The following is a 14457-nucleotide window of genomic DNA, read 5'->3' as shown; positions in this document are numbered from 1 at the left end:
CCTCAGAGCTATCTCCTTGGCCAGTTCAGTCCTTGCTTCCATTGTCCTCATCCATAGGCTCCATGGTCCCGAACCATAGTTGACAGGGTCCTGGTCCTAGCCCTTCCCAAAGTCAGGTCACCCACCTCTCCCACCTCTCTGTCTGCTCTTTTAACAGTGGTCAAGAAGGTGCAGCTTTCACCAACCCCGCACCCCCTTTGTTTCAATAGCTTCATTGAAGCTGCTGTCCTCAGAAGGGCTATGGCTGCTCTGAGGAAGGTGTGGACCAGCAGCCATGATGCCCCTTCCTTTGGAGGTCTTACTGTTGTAAGGACCCAAGGATCAGCATCATCAAGGAGCCAACCAGCAGCCCAGACTCATCCTCAAGTCCTTTCAGCTCAGCACCCACTCCACAGACCAAGCACCCATAGCCCCACACCCTGCTGTCACAAGAATCTGTTCTCTGCTGTCTGTCCAGAGGCCATAGCACTAGGCCCCATCCCTACCTCTGCTTCTTTTTCTTTCCAGCCACAAAATAACCACACATTTATTAAAAGCCCCTGCAGGTTCACCTGCCTTGGCTGCATGGCTGGTGGGGAGGAGCTGTTACATGGTGTGACCCCATCCGCCACACACACACCCCAGCATTACTTCACCGAGGTCTTTAACTAGGCCACAGGCATTCTTTGATCTCACCTCAGGGAATGGTCACTTCTTGTTCTGAGCAACTTTGTGCTTCTCTGTGACCTATTTTTCACTTCTTGGTTAGAGTCATGTCACAGGTGCTAAGAGATTCACCCTGCCTTAGGAGGAGGTACAGAGGCAGCATGCTGGTTCCTGTCCTGCCCAGAGAGGTCCCTGTTGGGCTCGGGCCAGCTGAAGGCTCAGCGTGACTGAGCCGTGTCTCTGTAGACAGTGTAAGGCGGACCTCCATATCTGTGTATGAGAGGAACAGACTCACAGCCCCCCACGTGTCTAGTGGACCTGTTGGGTTTTGCCTGAGGCCAAACCAACAGGCTGGCCATTTTCCTCAACACCTGCAGCTAGAAAAAGCTTCTCCTTCTTTCTAGATGGAATCCAGAGAATACCACGTAAGAATCACTATAGTTGGACCAACTTTTACTTGAAACTTCCCCTGAAGAAGCTGCTGTTTAATGAGTCATCTCATAATTAAAAGGGCTGATTCCAACTTTTTTTTTAACTTATTCATCTTTTAGAAAGATAATAGTACCCTCTGGACTATTTTCTAATTGACTTGTAGTTCAGTGGTGTGAAGAGATTAGTGGAATTGTTACAGTAATATCACCAGTTCCTTATTATCATTGCCAATGTTTCAGCTGTGCCCTTGAAATACCAGGCTTCCCTGGGCAAATGGCCTTGCCCCTGTGACACGCAGGGCTGAACTGGGCTTGTGAACAGAGGCTGCAGTATGGGCACTGGGCAGAAGGCCAACAGCTGCCTCCTGCTTCACCCCAGGCTGCCTCTGGGGTGGCGAATCAGACTCCTATCTCTTCCTGTGAAATGCAAACAAGTCATTCTCTTAGGTGTCCATGTGGGCTGCTGGACCTCAGGTGTGTATGTAAGTCTTTACAACAGCCAATCCAGTCAGAACACTGGAACCAAGGTGTCCTAAAAGGAAGTGTCCATGAGGGGAGGAAGATTCCTCACAAGCTCCTCATGATCTGGAGGTCAGTGAGCATCATGGCCAGTCCAGGCTCTGGGATCCCTGAGGAGTACTGCATAGGGGATGAACACACTTGGTGCTAGGGCACAAGGGGAGCACATCTCAGCTTCAAGGGAGCACACTGGACACACTGGGTAAGGCTCGTCTTATAGGAGGCAGAAAGGAGAAGCTTGGGTCATATCCTGGGTCATGGGATGGCATGGGCATTACACAATCATAAAAGGCCAGCAGCTCTGGGGCTGGCCATGCCTGTGGCCCAGTGTCTGAGTCTTTACCTTTTGGTTTTATTTTGTTGTTTGTTTGTTTGTTTGTGGGAGGTATTTGGTTCTGTGAGACAGAATGTCATTTTTTTAGCCCAGGCTGGCCTCAAACTCATGGCAACTCTCTTGTGTCAGCCTCCCAAAATTATAGGCATGAGCCACCATACTGAGCTCCCGCTGGGGTCCTTACTCACCGCCCTGTGGTCCAGCAGTGTATAAAGCTAGGTAGCTGGCTATGAGGTGTAGATCAAGATGGGTCACAAGAACTGGCACCCAGGCCGCTCCACAAATACAGAGAACAGGCCCGTGGCCTCATTCAGCCAATGGTAGACAGTCTAGGGAAGTCACTCAGCGTCCCACACAACCCCACGCTCGGTCTCCTTGTCCTCACCAGCCAGTGGCTCAGAGATCACAGTTCTCACATGCTTTGGGGTTTCCCCATACTTTCCCCCTTAACTCCCTTCCCCTTCTGTGTGGATTGGAAGCTCTAATAATCATCTTTGGTTTCCATGAGAACCCAGATGAGATGCTGCGCTCAGATACTTGTGCAGAGATGCCGCCTTGAGCCACTTAGCTCCTCTGCACACGCCTTTACATCTCCCAACTGGAGCTGATGGTCGTTCTCGGAAGATTTGTATCTTCCTATCCCCCAAAGAACTAACAGAGGTGGTCATCGGTCTCCCTGTTGTCCATTCTCTGGCTGCTTATCAAAGAGCCAAGCAAAAGGGACAGCCATGCAGCCAGTCTCTGGAGCACTGCTGGGGACAGCCATGCAGCCAGTCTCTGGAGCACTGCTGGGGACAGCCATGCAGCCAGTCTCTGGAGCACTGCTGGGGCTGGGCCAGGATTAGCAAGGGAGACATTCATATTCTGAGTGCAGAATGAATGAAGTCAGGAAATAAGACTGAAGTGAGAGAATGAATGGCATAAGTGGAAGATCCAGGATCAGGGGTGGGGTGGGGGCCGTTAGGGTGGGGCTGAGATGAAGGTAGATTGAATGAATGACTTGGTAACTCAACAGCTGTGCTCAGACTCCTAGGTGCGGGCGTTCTGCATGGTCTGCCTTTCACCCATGCCCCACTCCTCCCAGCCTCAGTGCCTGTACACTTCTCCTGCTCCCAGTGGGCTGGGAAGGGCCTCCAGCAGCCAGGTCAAGCACTTATTTTTAGCTCTTCCTTCACACACCGCCTTCTTCCCCACCCGCCCCTTCTCACTGCTTACAAAACAGAGCCAGGAGCAAGAGAGCCACCAGGAAGCCTTTCTGAAAACTGGCTGCCTCCATGAATATACCTGTGAAGGAGCAAAGCCCCAAGTAGCCTGTGACCACCGGCAGCATGCCTACAAAAGGCCTTACTTGTGGACACAAATAAGCAGGTCTCTGCAGGAACTAACCCTGAACACTGGGTCTGCCTTTGTCCATGTTACCCTTCAGGGTACCCTCGCTATCTTTTAGATTGCTGCTTCTGGCATGGGTTCTACAAGCCAGAGGTGGTTCTGAGGTTTGTCTGAGGCAGCAAAAGCAACAGGACACCATTTTTAACTATGCCTTGGCTCAGTGACTGTGTTTCTCATAATGGTCCCTCTCATGGAACAGCTACTGGTAGGAGCTCAGGTCCAGGCACCCAGGATAAGCAGCAGCTCAAACAAAGAGGTGCTGAAGTTTTGAACCCTGAGAGCAAGCATGCACTGAGCAGTCAGTAGGGTCCTGTTTTGGGCTGGGCTGTTACCCTCGTTTCTCATCACCTCATGTAGCCAAGGCAACATACTCCTGTCTGCCTAGACCTGCTGCAGATCTAGAACCCCCGACTCAGGGACCAGGGATGTCCAAGTCCCACCCCTGTGCAGCCAGGGTGGGATTTGAAGAATTGGTTTCTAGTAGTCTGAGGACTTACTGCTGATTCCTGTGTCATATTTATCATGGCTTCTTTGAGGCTGTGGGCTCCAGGGAGGGCCTATATCAATCACTTCTCCTTGTAGTGACCAAATTCCAAACAGAAGGAACTTAAAGGAGGAGAGGTTTGGTTTGACTGACACTTTAGAGGGGACCATGGTGGCCGGGGTAGCACTGACTGTGGCAATGGAGGCTTGTGGCATGGCTTAGCCACATACCGGATCAGGAGGCAGAGAATTTGACCTGGAACCAGAAGTAGGTATCGCCTTCAAAGTCCTTCCCCTAGCAACCCAGTACTGCTTGTTAGGACCATGTCCAAAGGCTCACAGCCTCCCAAGCAGCAATGCCAGCTACGGACCAAGTGTTCAAACACGCAAGCCTGTACAAGAACAGTTCACATTCAAACTATAGCAGTGCTGGTCCCCGAGTGTCATCTTCATCACAACTGTGCCTTCATCCTTTAGCCCTGGTCCTGAGACTGTGGGTGACTTCTAAGAGCGGTGGCTGATGATAAACACTGATGCTGCTCCAGTTCCAGGTGGAGCTGGGCTTTGGGCACGTAGTTCTCCACTAGAGGGAGAGTCCAGAGCCCTGGGCACAGAAGTCCCTTTCTGTGGTATTCTTTCCTAGCCCCAGACAAGGAGACTTGGCTGAACGTGTGAGCAAAGAAGATTTCTCAGAGCTGACTCCAAACAGGGCTTTACCCAGCTAGTCTTTCTTGGCCCCAGGAGTTTGCCCCAGCTAAGCATGCTCTTTACTTGGGGAAGAAAATGGCAGGATACTATCAGAGGCCAGAACTAGGAGCCAGGGCCAGTACCTCTAGGACATTTTACCCTCTCTCTCTGAATGCACTCCTGTTCTGCAGGGCATCTTGGCTGCTGGACCCCATATAGCCCCTGAATTGCAGATCAATCCTTGAGGTTGGGGCCCTGGTTTTCCCCTGTGTTTCATCCCAAGTCTTTGTAATTTTTGTGGTTTTTCTCTCCCACTTAACTGTCCTCCTTTTCTGACCCAGTGAAAATTTCTCTATGGGTTAAGAAGAAAACTTTCTTCTTACCTTGTCATTTGCACTTTGATTTTGTATATGTCCCCGAGAAGTTTATAATTTGGGGGCAATATATCTGTCAGTTTTTTTCTTTTTATGTCTTTGATATCCTGTTCTATAAGACTTTCTCAGGCTGAGGGAATGGCTCAGAGCTAGTGTGTGTCTAATGGTGCAGGGCTCACTCTGGGTTCAGTCTACCAAGAGTGAGGTCTGACTCCTCCCTAAAGTTTTGGAGAATTGTGGAAATACTCTCTGCTTACTCCTGGGTCTGTGATTTTCATGAACCTCCCTCCTGTTTCCTTACAGAAAACAGAATGGCTCTGTCTGAACTGCCAAACTAAGCGGCTGCTGGAGGGCAGCTTGGGGGAGCCAGCCCCCCTGCCTCTGCCCACCCCACAGCAACCTCCTGCAGGAGTCCCTCACCGAGCAGCTGGAGCAGCCCCTCTGAAGCAGAAAGGGCCACAGGGGCTGGGCCAGCCCTCAGGCTCCCTGCCTGCCAAGGCCAGCCCTCAGGCCACCAAGGCTAGCCCTCAGGCCACAAAGGCCAGTCCTCAGGCCACCAAGGCCAGCCCTCAGGCCAAGCCTCTCAGGGCTTCTGAACCCAGCAAGACCTCTAGCAGTGCCCAGGAAAAGAAGACAGGGATTCCTGCTAAAGCTGAGCCTGTGCCGAAGCCACCTCCAGAGACTACTGTGCCTCCTGGGACTCCTAAAGCAAAAAGTGGGGTGAAGAGGACTGACCCTGCCACCCCAGTTGTCAAGCCTGTTCCAGAAGCTCCCAAGAGTGGGGAGGCCGAGGTCAGTCCTATTTAATTTCCACAGATCCTAGCTTTCAGGTGAGATAGTCTGAGGAAGGGCTCAGAATGGAAGCCTGAGACAAATCTATTGGGGCTCAAAGACACCCCAGTTGAAAGAGGGTCTAGGTTAGATTTTAGTAGATCGCCGAGGTAATGGCACACTCCTTTTATCCCAGCGCTTTGGAGGCAGAGGCAGTCAGATCTTTGTAAGTTCAAAGCTAGTCTGGTCTACATAGTGAGTTCTAGGACAGCCAGGCTCTGTAGAGAGACCCTGTCTCAAAAGAATGACAACAAACAACTAACAAAGTTCAGCTGGTCTGGAGACTGTGAGATGTCCTGTGCCTGCCATTTTGCCAGTCTCCTCTTCTTTAATCTAGTAAAGTTTCTCTGAAGATCTAGATCTTGCTATGAAATCTGTACATTATTCGGGGCCAGAGAGGTAGCGCTTGGGACACAGAAGGTCCTTTCTCTTGGTCCCTGGGATTGACAGAGAAGGTTAGGCGTAAACACCTGCTTTTTACTCTATGCAGGAACCTGTCCCCAAGCCTTACTCTCAGGATCTGTCTCGAAGCCCACAAAGCCTCAGTGACACAGGCTACTCCTCCGACGGCGTCTCCAGCTCCCAGAGTGAGATCACAGGTGTTGTACAGCAAGAAGTGGAGCAGCTTGACAGTGCAGGGGTGACAGGCCCTCGTCCACCCAGCCCCTCAGAGCTCCACAAAGTGGGTGGTAGTATGCGCCCTTCAGTGGAGGCCCAGGCTGTGGCTCCCAGTGCTGAATGGAGCAAGCCACCCCGCAGCAGTGCTGTTGAAGACCAGAAACGGCGTCCCCACTCTCTGTCCATCATGCCTGAGGCCTTTGACTCTGATGAGGAGCTGGGGGACATTCTAGAGGAGGATGACTCCTTGGCATGGGGGCGTCAGAGGGAACAGCAAGACACAGCTGAGTCTTCAGATGACTTTGGCAGTCAGCTGAGGCATGACTACGTGGAAGACAGCAGTGAAGGCGGCTTGTCTCCCCTTCCGCCTCAGCCCCCAGCCAAGGCAGACATGACGGATGAAGAGTTCATGCGGCGGCAGATCCTAGAAATGAGTGCCGAGGAAGACAATTTAGAGGAAGACGAAGCTGCTGTCTCCGGGCGAGGTTTGGCCAAACACAGTGCCCAGAAGGCAAGTGCCAGGCCCAGGCCCGAATCTAGCCAAGAATCAGTAGCACTGCCCAAGAGGCGACTACCCCATAATGCCACCACAGGCTACGAGGAACTCCTGTCTGAGGCAGGCCCAGCAGAGCCCACTGATGGCAGCGGAGCCCTTCAGGGAGGTCTCCGTCGCTTTAAAACCATTGAGCTCAACAGCACAGGTAGCTATGGTCATGAGCTAGATCTGGCCCAAGGTCCTGATCCCAACCTGGACCGGGAGCCTGAGCTGGAGATGGAGAGCCTTACAGGCTCACCTGAAGACCGCTCTCGTGGGGAGCACTCCTCTACGCTGCCGGCTTCCACGCCTAGCTATACATCTGGCACCTCCCCCACCTCCCTGTCTTCACTGGAGGAGGACAGTGACAGCAGCCCCAGCCGCCGGCAGCGGCTAGAAGAAGCGAAGCAGCAGCGCAAGGCCCGGCACCGGTCCCACGGGCCTCTGCTGCCCACCATCGAGGACTCTTCCGAGGAGGAAGAGCTGCGGGAAGAAGAGGAGCTGCTGCGTGAGCAGGAGAAGATGCGGGAGGTGGAGCAGCAGCGAATTCGAAGCACAGCCCGCAAGACCCGGCGTGATAAGGAAGAGCTTCGAGCTCAGCGGCGGCGTGAGCGCTCCAAGACACCACCTAGTAACCTGTCACCCATTGAAGATGCGTCCCCTACAGAGGAGCTGAGGCAGGCAGCAGAGATGGAGGAGCTGCACCGCTCTTCCTGCTCTGAGTATTCCCCCTCCCCCTCCCTGGACTCAGAGGCGGAGACCCTAGATGGCGGCCCCACGCGGCTCTACAAGTCGGGCAGCGAGTACAACCTGCCGGCCTTTATGTCTCTCTACTCACCAACTGAGACCCCTTCGGGCAGTTCCACCACGCCCAGTTCTGGACGGCCCCTTAAGAGTGCTGAGGAGGCCTACGAGGACATGATGAGAAAAGCTGAGCTGCTCCAGAGACAGCAGGTGGCAGGGGCCCGGGGACCCCATGGTGGCCCCACTCAGCCCACAGGCCCCCGCAGCCAGGGCTCTTTTGAATATCAAGACACCCAAGATCAAGACTATGGCAGCAGGGTTTCTCAGCCTGCTTCAGAAGGCACGCCCGCAGGGCTCGGAGCAGCAGTGTACGAGGAGATCCTTCAGACATCCCAGAGCATAGCCCGGATGCGGCAGGCCTCCTCGCGGGATCTGGCCTTCACTGAGGACAAAAAGAAGGAGAAGCAGTTTCTGGATGCCGAGAGTGCATACATGGACCCAATGAAGCAAAATGGTGGCCCACTTACCCCTGGGACTAGCCCCACCCAGCTTGCTGCCCCTGTGTCATTTTCCACTTCCACCTCCTCAGACAGCAGCGGGGGCCGAGTTATTCCCGATGTCCGAGTCACTCAGCATTTTGCAAAAGAGCCTCAGGATCCTCTCAAGCTACATAGCTCTCCTGTCTCCCCCAGTTTGGCCTCTAAGGAGGTAGGCATGACCTTCTCCCAGGGTCCTGGGCCTCCAGCCACCACAGCCAGCCTTCCACGAGGGTATATGACTCCAACCTCCCCAGCTGGCTCTGAGCGTAGCCCATCAACGTCTTCCACAATACATAGCTATGGACAGACCCCAACCACTGCTAACTATGGGTCTCAAACGGAGGAGCTGCCTCACGCTCCCAGTGGCCCTGCTGGAAGTGGACGGGCCTCCAGAGAGAAGCCTCTGAGTGGGGGTGATGGTGAGGTTGGTGCTCCCCAGCCTTCTCGGGGATATTCTTACTTTACAGGCTCTAGCCCACCTCTCTCTCCATCTACCCCCTCGGAGAGCCCCACGTTCTCACCAGGCAAGCTGAGCCCAAGGGCCACGGCAGAGTTCTCTACACAGACGCCAAGCCTGACGCCTTCCTCTGACATTCCACGAAGCCCTGGCATGCCCTCCCCCATGGTAGCCCAAGGCACACAGACACCACACCGACCTAGCACTCCTCGCTTGGTGTGGCAGCAGTCTTCCCAGGAGGCTCCTGTTATGGTCATCACTCTGGCATCAGATGCTTCTAGCCAGACCAGAATGGTACACGCCAGTGCCTCTACTTCCCCGCTGTGCTCACCTACCGACTCTCAGCCCACCTCCCATAGCTACAGCCAGACAACACCACCAAGTGCATCTCAAATGCCCTCAGAACCAGCTGGGCCACCTGGTTTCCCACGAGCACCCAGTGCTGGTGCAGATGGGCCCCTGGCACTGTATGGATGGGGTGCCCTCCCTGCTGAAAACATTTCATTATGCCGGATCTCCTCTGTCCCTGGGACATCTAGAGTTGAGCCAGGCCCCAGGCCCCCGGGCACTGCTGTGGTAGACCTTCGCACAGCCGTCAAGCCCACACCCATTATCCTTACTGACCAGGGTATGGATCTGACCTCTCTTGCTGTGGAAGCAAGGAAGTATGGCCTTGCCCTGGATCCAGTTCCAGGACGCCAGTCAACTGCTGTGCAGCCTCTAGTTATTAATCTCAATGCCCAAGAGCAGACCCATACCTTCCTGGCCACTGCCACCACAGTGAGCATCACCATGGCCTCCTCTGTGCTCATGGCTCAGCAGAAGCAACCAGTGGTATATGGAGATCCTTTCCAGAGCCGCCTTGACTTTGGCCAGGGTTCAGGTAGCCCTGTGTGTCTGGCCCAAGTCAAGCAAGTAGAGCAGGCTGTCCAGACAGCCCCATACCGAGGTGGACCCAGGGGGAGACCCAGAGAGGCTAAGTTTGCCAGGTATAACCTTCCCAACCAGGTAACACCTCTGGCCAGAAGGGACATTCTGATCACTCAGATGGGCACCGCCCAGAGTGTGAGCCTGAAGCCAGGACCAGTGCCAGAACCTGGTGCTGAACCCCACCGGGCTACTCCTGCAGAGCTCCGGTCACATGCTCTGGCAGGTACCAGGAAGCCACACACAGTGGTGGTGCAGATGGGAGAGGGCGCGGCTGGCACAGTGACTACCCTGCTCCCAGAAGAGCCAGCGGGTGCCCTGGACCTCACCGGAATGAGGCCTGAGAGCCAGCTGGCATGCTGTGACATGGTCTACAAGTTTCCCTTTGGCAGTAGCTGCACTGGCACCTTCCATCCTGCCCCTAGCGCACCTGACAAGAGTGTGACAGATGCTGCCTTGCCAGGCCAAAGCAGTGGCCCCTTCAGAGACCCTGAGCCCCCAGAGCCCCTCACCTTCCGGGCACAGGGGGTAGTAGGACCTGGGCCCCATGAAGAACAGAGGCCCTATCCACAGGGCCTGCCTGGCAGGCTATACTCCTCCATGTCTGATACCAATTTGGCCGAAGCTGGCCTCAACTACCACGCCCAGAGGATTGGGCAGCTCTTCCAGGGCCCTGGGAGAGACTCGGCGGTGGATCTCAGCTCACTGAAGCACTCTTACAGTTTAGGCTTTGCCGATGGACGCTACTTAGGGCAGGGCTTACAGTATGGCTCGTTCACAGACCTGCGTCACCCCTCAGACCTTTTGTCTCACCCACTTCCCATGCGGCGCTATAGCTCAGTGTCAAACATCTATTCAGACCACCGGTATGGCCCACGGGGAGATGCAGTTGGCTTTCAGGAGGCCAGCCTGGCTCAGTACAGTGCCACCACAGCCCGAGAGATCAGCCGCATGTGTGCAGCCCTCAACTCCATGGACCAGTACGGTGGGCGGCATGGCAGTGTAAGTGGCGGGCCTGACCTCGTGCAGTACCAGCCCCAGCATGGGCCTGGACTCAATGCTCCACAGGGTCTGGCTCCCCTTAGATCTGGCCTCCTTGGCAACCCCACCTACCCAGAAGGGCAACCAAGCCCTGGGAACCTTGCTCAGTATGGGCCTGCGGCAAGCCAAGGAACAACAGTCAGACAGTTGCTCCCATCCACAGCGACAGTGCGTGCAGCTGATGGCATGATCTACTCGACTATCAATACCCCGATTGCTGCAACGCTGCCCATCACCACCCAGCCTGCCTCAGTACTGCGGCCCATGGTGCGTGGTGGCATGTACAGGCCTTACGTATCTGGTGGAGTCACAGCTGTGCCCCTTACCAGCCTGACCCGGGTGCCCATGATTGCTCCTCGGGTACCTCTTGGACCAGCGGGGTTATACCGCTATCCTGCACCAAGTCGATTCCCCATAGCTTCCAGCGTGCCACCTGCTGAAGGACCTGTCTATCTGGGAAAGCCTGCTGCTGCCAAGGCCTCCGGGGCAGGAGGTCCACCAAGGCCTGAGCTACCAGCAGGGGCCGCTCGTGAAGAACCTCTTTCTACAACTGCCCCTGCTGTCATCAAGGAAGCCCCCGTGGCCCCGGGCCCAGCCCCACCACCTGGTCAGAAGCCAGCAGGAGACGCTGCTGCTGGGAGTGGAGCCCTCAGCCGGCCTCCGGTGGAGAAGGAGGAAGCCTCTCAGGAGGACCGGCAGCGGAAGCAGCAGGAGCAGCTGCTGCAGCTGGAGCGGGAACGGGTAGAGTTGGAAAAGCTGCGACAGTTGCGGCTGCAGGAAGAGCTGGAGCGGGAGAGGGTGGAGCTGCAGAGGCATCGTGAGGAGGAGCAGCTGCTGGTGCAGCGAGAGTTGCAGGAGCTCCAGACCATCAAGCATCACGTGCTGCAGCAGCAGCAAGAAGAGCGCCAGGCTCAGTTTGCACTGCAGCGTGAGCAGCTGGCGCAGCAGCGGCTGCAGCTAGAGCAGATCCAGCAGTTGCAGCAGCAGCTGCAGCAGCAGCTAGAGGAGCAGAAACAGAGGCAGAAGGCTCCCTTTCCCGCAACATGTGAGGCACCTAGCCGAGGGCCTCCCCCCGCTGCTACTGAGCTGGCCCAGAATGGCCAGTATTGGCCACCTTTGACCCACACAGCCTTCATTGCCGTGGCAGGAACCGAAGGGCCCGGACAACCTCGTGAGCCTGTGCTGCACAGGGGCCTTCCCAGCTCCGCCTCAGACATGTCACTGCAAACTGAGGAGCAGTGGGAGGCTGGCCGTAGTGGCATCAAGAAACGTCACTCTATGCCACGCCTGAGAGATGCCTGTGAGCCGGAGTCGGGACCTGATCCCATCACGGTCAGGAGAATTGCAGACAGCAGTGTTCAGACAGATGAGGAGGAGGGTGAGGGCCGCTACCTTCTGACCCGCAGGCGCAGGACACGGCGCAGTGCCGACTGCAGTGTGCAGACAGACGACGAAGACAATGCCGAATGGGAGCAACCTGTCCGCCGCCGCAGGTCTCGTCTTTCCCGTCACTCAGACTCAGGCTCTGACAGCAAGCACGAGGCCGCCGCCTCCTCATCCACTGCCACCGCTACTGCGAGGGCCATGAGCAGTGTGGGCATCCAGACAATCAGTGACTGCTCTGTACAGACTGAGCCTGAGCAGCTGCCCAGGGTCTCTCCAGCCATCCACATCACAGCTGCCACTGACCCAAAGGTGGAGATTGTCAGATACATATCAGCACCAGAAAAGACTGGGCGAGGGGAGAGCCTGGCCTGCCAGACGGAACCGGATGGGCAGGCTCAGGGTGTGGCTGGGCCACAGCTCGTAGGACCAACTGCCATCAGCCCCTACCTACCTGGCATCCAGATAGTCACCCCAGGAGCCCTGGGCAGATTTGAAAAGAAGAAGCCAGATCCTCTTGAGATCGGGTACCAGGCCCACCTGCCCCCGGAGTCCCTGTCGCAGCTTGTGAGCCGCCAGCCTCCTAAGTCTCCACAAGTGCTCTACTCGCCAGTGTCACCACTGTCCCCACACCGGCTCCTGGACCCCTCCTTTGCTTCCAGTGACAGGCTGAACAAGACTCACGTGAGTCCCCAGAAGCAATTCATAGCTGACAGCACTCTTCGCCAACAGACTCTGCCTCGCCCCATGAAGACCCTGCAGCGGTCCCTGTCCGACCCTAAGCCCCTGAGCCCCACCGCCGAGGAGTCTGCCAAAGAGAGATTCTCCCTCTACCAGCACCAGGGGGGACTAGGTAGCCAGGTATGGGCACAGGGGCTGGTCCAGGGTGGGATGGGGGTCTATTTCTAGTTTGAGGGGCCCCAGAGGGAGGGGTTTCTTCTGGGGTGGGAATGGAGTCACCTCTGGCTCCAAAGGCCCAGAGGAAGGAGTCGAGGAACAAAGCTCCTCAATGTACATCTGACAGAGCTCGTAGGCCAGCAAGGCCAGCCTGGACAAATTCACACACACACATGGGGCTCCACAGCCATCTGCCCAGACACTCTACCAGAAACCTCAGCCTCTCCACAGCCCTGTCCCTTCATTGTCTGTACCTGGTCTATCTCTGTCGCCTCCTTTCAGGCCTCTTCATTTTTCACCTTCAGTGTAGGCACCTTCCACTCCAAGCCTTATTTAAACCCCACTTCCCATCTCTAGATGGGCTTCACTGCCTGTAGCAGGCCCAAGCCTGTGGCCTAGCACTCGAGACCCACCCTGGAGGGCTGTAGGTGCTCTCTGTGCTTCATTGTGTCCCACCCACCTTCCTCAGTAACTCTACTTCCAAACCCATCTCTTCCCTAGTGCAGTGCAGGCTCCTTGTCTGTGGCTTCTTACCAGTAGTGTATTAGAACCCTGAGAGACAGCCTGGCCATGGTGACATCTGTGGGAAGACTTAGCGATTGGGAAGGGTGAATGCTAGCCACTTTCAGTGCAAAGTTGAGGAAGGCTGGCTTTTCCTGAAGTCTCTGGGAGGTTTTGGGAGGTGAAACAGAACAAGACTGGCATTTCAGAGTTCCCAGAATACGGGCTGTGGGCTGATAGGCAAAAGGAGAGATCCCAGGGAGAAGTAGGAGTCAGAAGCACTGGGAGGTGTATTTGCCCATGTTCTGGGTATGTATAGAGAAAAGTGGGGCATTGGGGATGGATTTGTAGAGGTGATGGTTGTGGAGGTGCACAGTGAACAGCCCTAGAGGTAAAGGAAACCCAGGGGGAAACACTCATCAGCATGGGCCTCGCAGAACTGCAGAGCCTCTGGAGCAAGCAGGAAGCTGGGCTGCTGGAGAGAGGTCTAGCCTCTAGGAGAGAATAGAGAGAGTCAGGGGGAGGGGGAGCTGGGCCACAAGCAGGCCTTAGGTGTGGCAGAGGGCAGTGCCAGACAGTTAGAGGAGAAAGTGGGGGGCAGCTGAGCTGCATGCTGTTCTAGAGAGGAGCGAAGGAGGAAGCTTAGACTAAGCCTGTCTGTAATCAGCTGGCAGTTAGCATGTGCCCCTTCCTGTGACTCTGTTCTTAAAGGAGCCTGGTGGGTCTCGCATGTTCTACTACATTCCTTCTTTCCCTGACTCCCCCCAGCCCCCTGCCCTCAGTCCCTACAGGCTGCTAGGTCTCAAACTTAGAGCTAGACTCATCTCCCCTCACCTCAGTGGCAGGCAAGCCCACTGGAGATGTGCAGGGCTTTTGAAAGCCACTGTGCACAGCACACAAAACAGTCTGACCCTCACCACCTTCCTGTTGCCCAAAGCTTTGGAAAGGACTGTAAAATGACCACAGGCCTTTCCCTTCATGGCAAAGAAGCCAAGACCAGAGGGTGGGCAGGGTAAACCCTAAGGCTGCTTGGCAAAGCAGGGCGTCAACAATGTGGAGCCCAGTTCCTGTCTTGAAGAACTTCCAGACCTGGGTTCTTCTACCCCATGCCTTAGCAAAGTC

General features: G+C 55.5%; 1 protein-coding gene across 2 annotated transcripts in view; it reads left to right on the top strand.

Moving 5' to 3' along the window:
- Bsn (bassoon presynaptic cytomatrix protein) overlaps positions 1 to 14457 on the top strand; it is a 90235-nt gene that overhangs the window by 64134 nt on the left and 11644 nt on the right. For both annotated transcript variants that reach the window (XM_034484396.2, XM_076917588.1), the window contains exons 4-5: positions 5166 to 5654; positions 6184 to 12798. In XM_034484396.2, coding sequence (XP_034340287.1) covers positions 5166 to 5654; positions 6184 to 12798 — 7104 coding nt within the window. The remainder of the gene's footprint in view (positions 1 to 5165; positions 5655 to 6183; positions 12799 to 14457) is intronic.

Source organism: Arvicanthis niloticus, chromosome 21 (genome assembly GCF_011762505.2).
Source record: "Arvicanthis niloticus isolate mArvNil1 chromosome 21, mArvNil1.pat.X, whole genome shotgun sequence".
Taxonomy (NCBI): Eukaryota; Metazoa; Chordata; class Mammalia; order Rodentia; family Muridae; genus Arvicanthis; species Arvicanthis niloticus.
The sequence above is the reverse complement of the archived record's forward strand: the minus strand, read 5'-3'. Positions and strand labels throughout refer to the sequence as shown.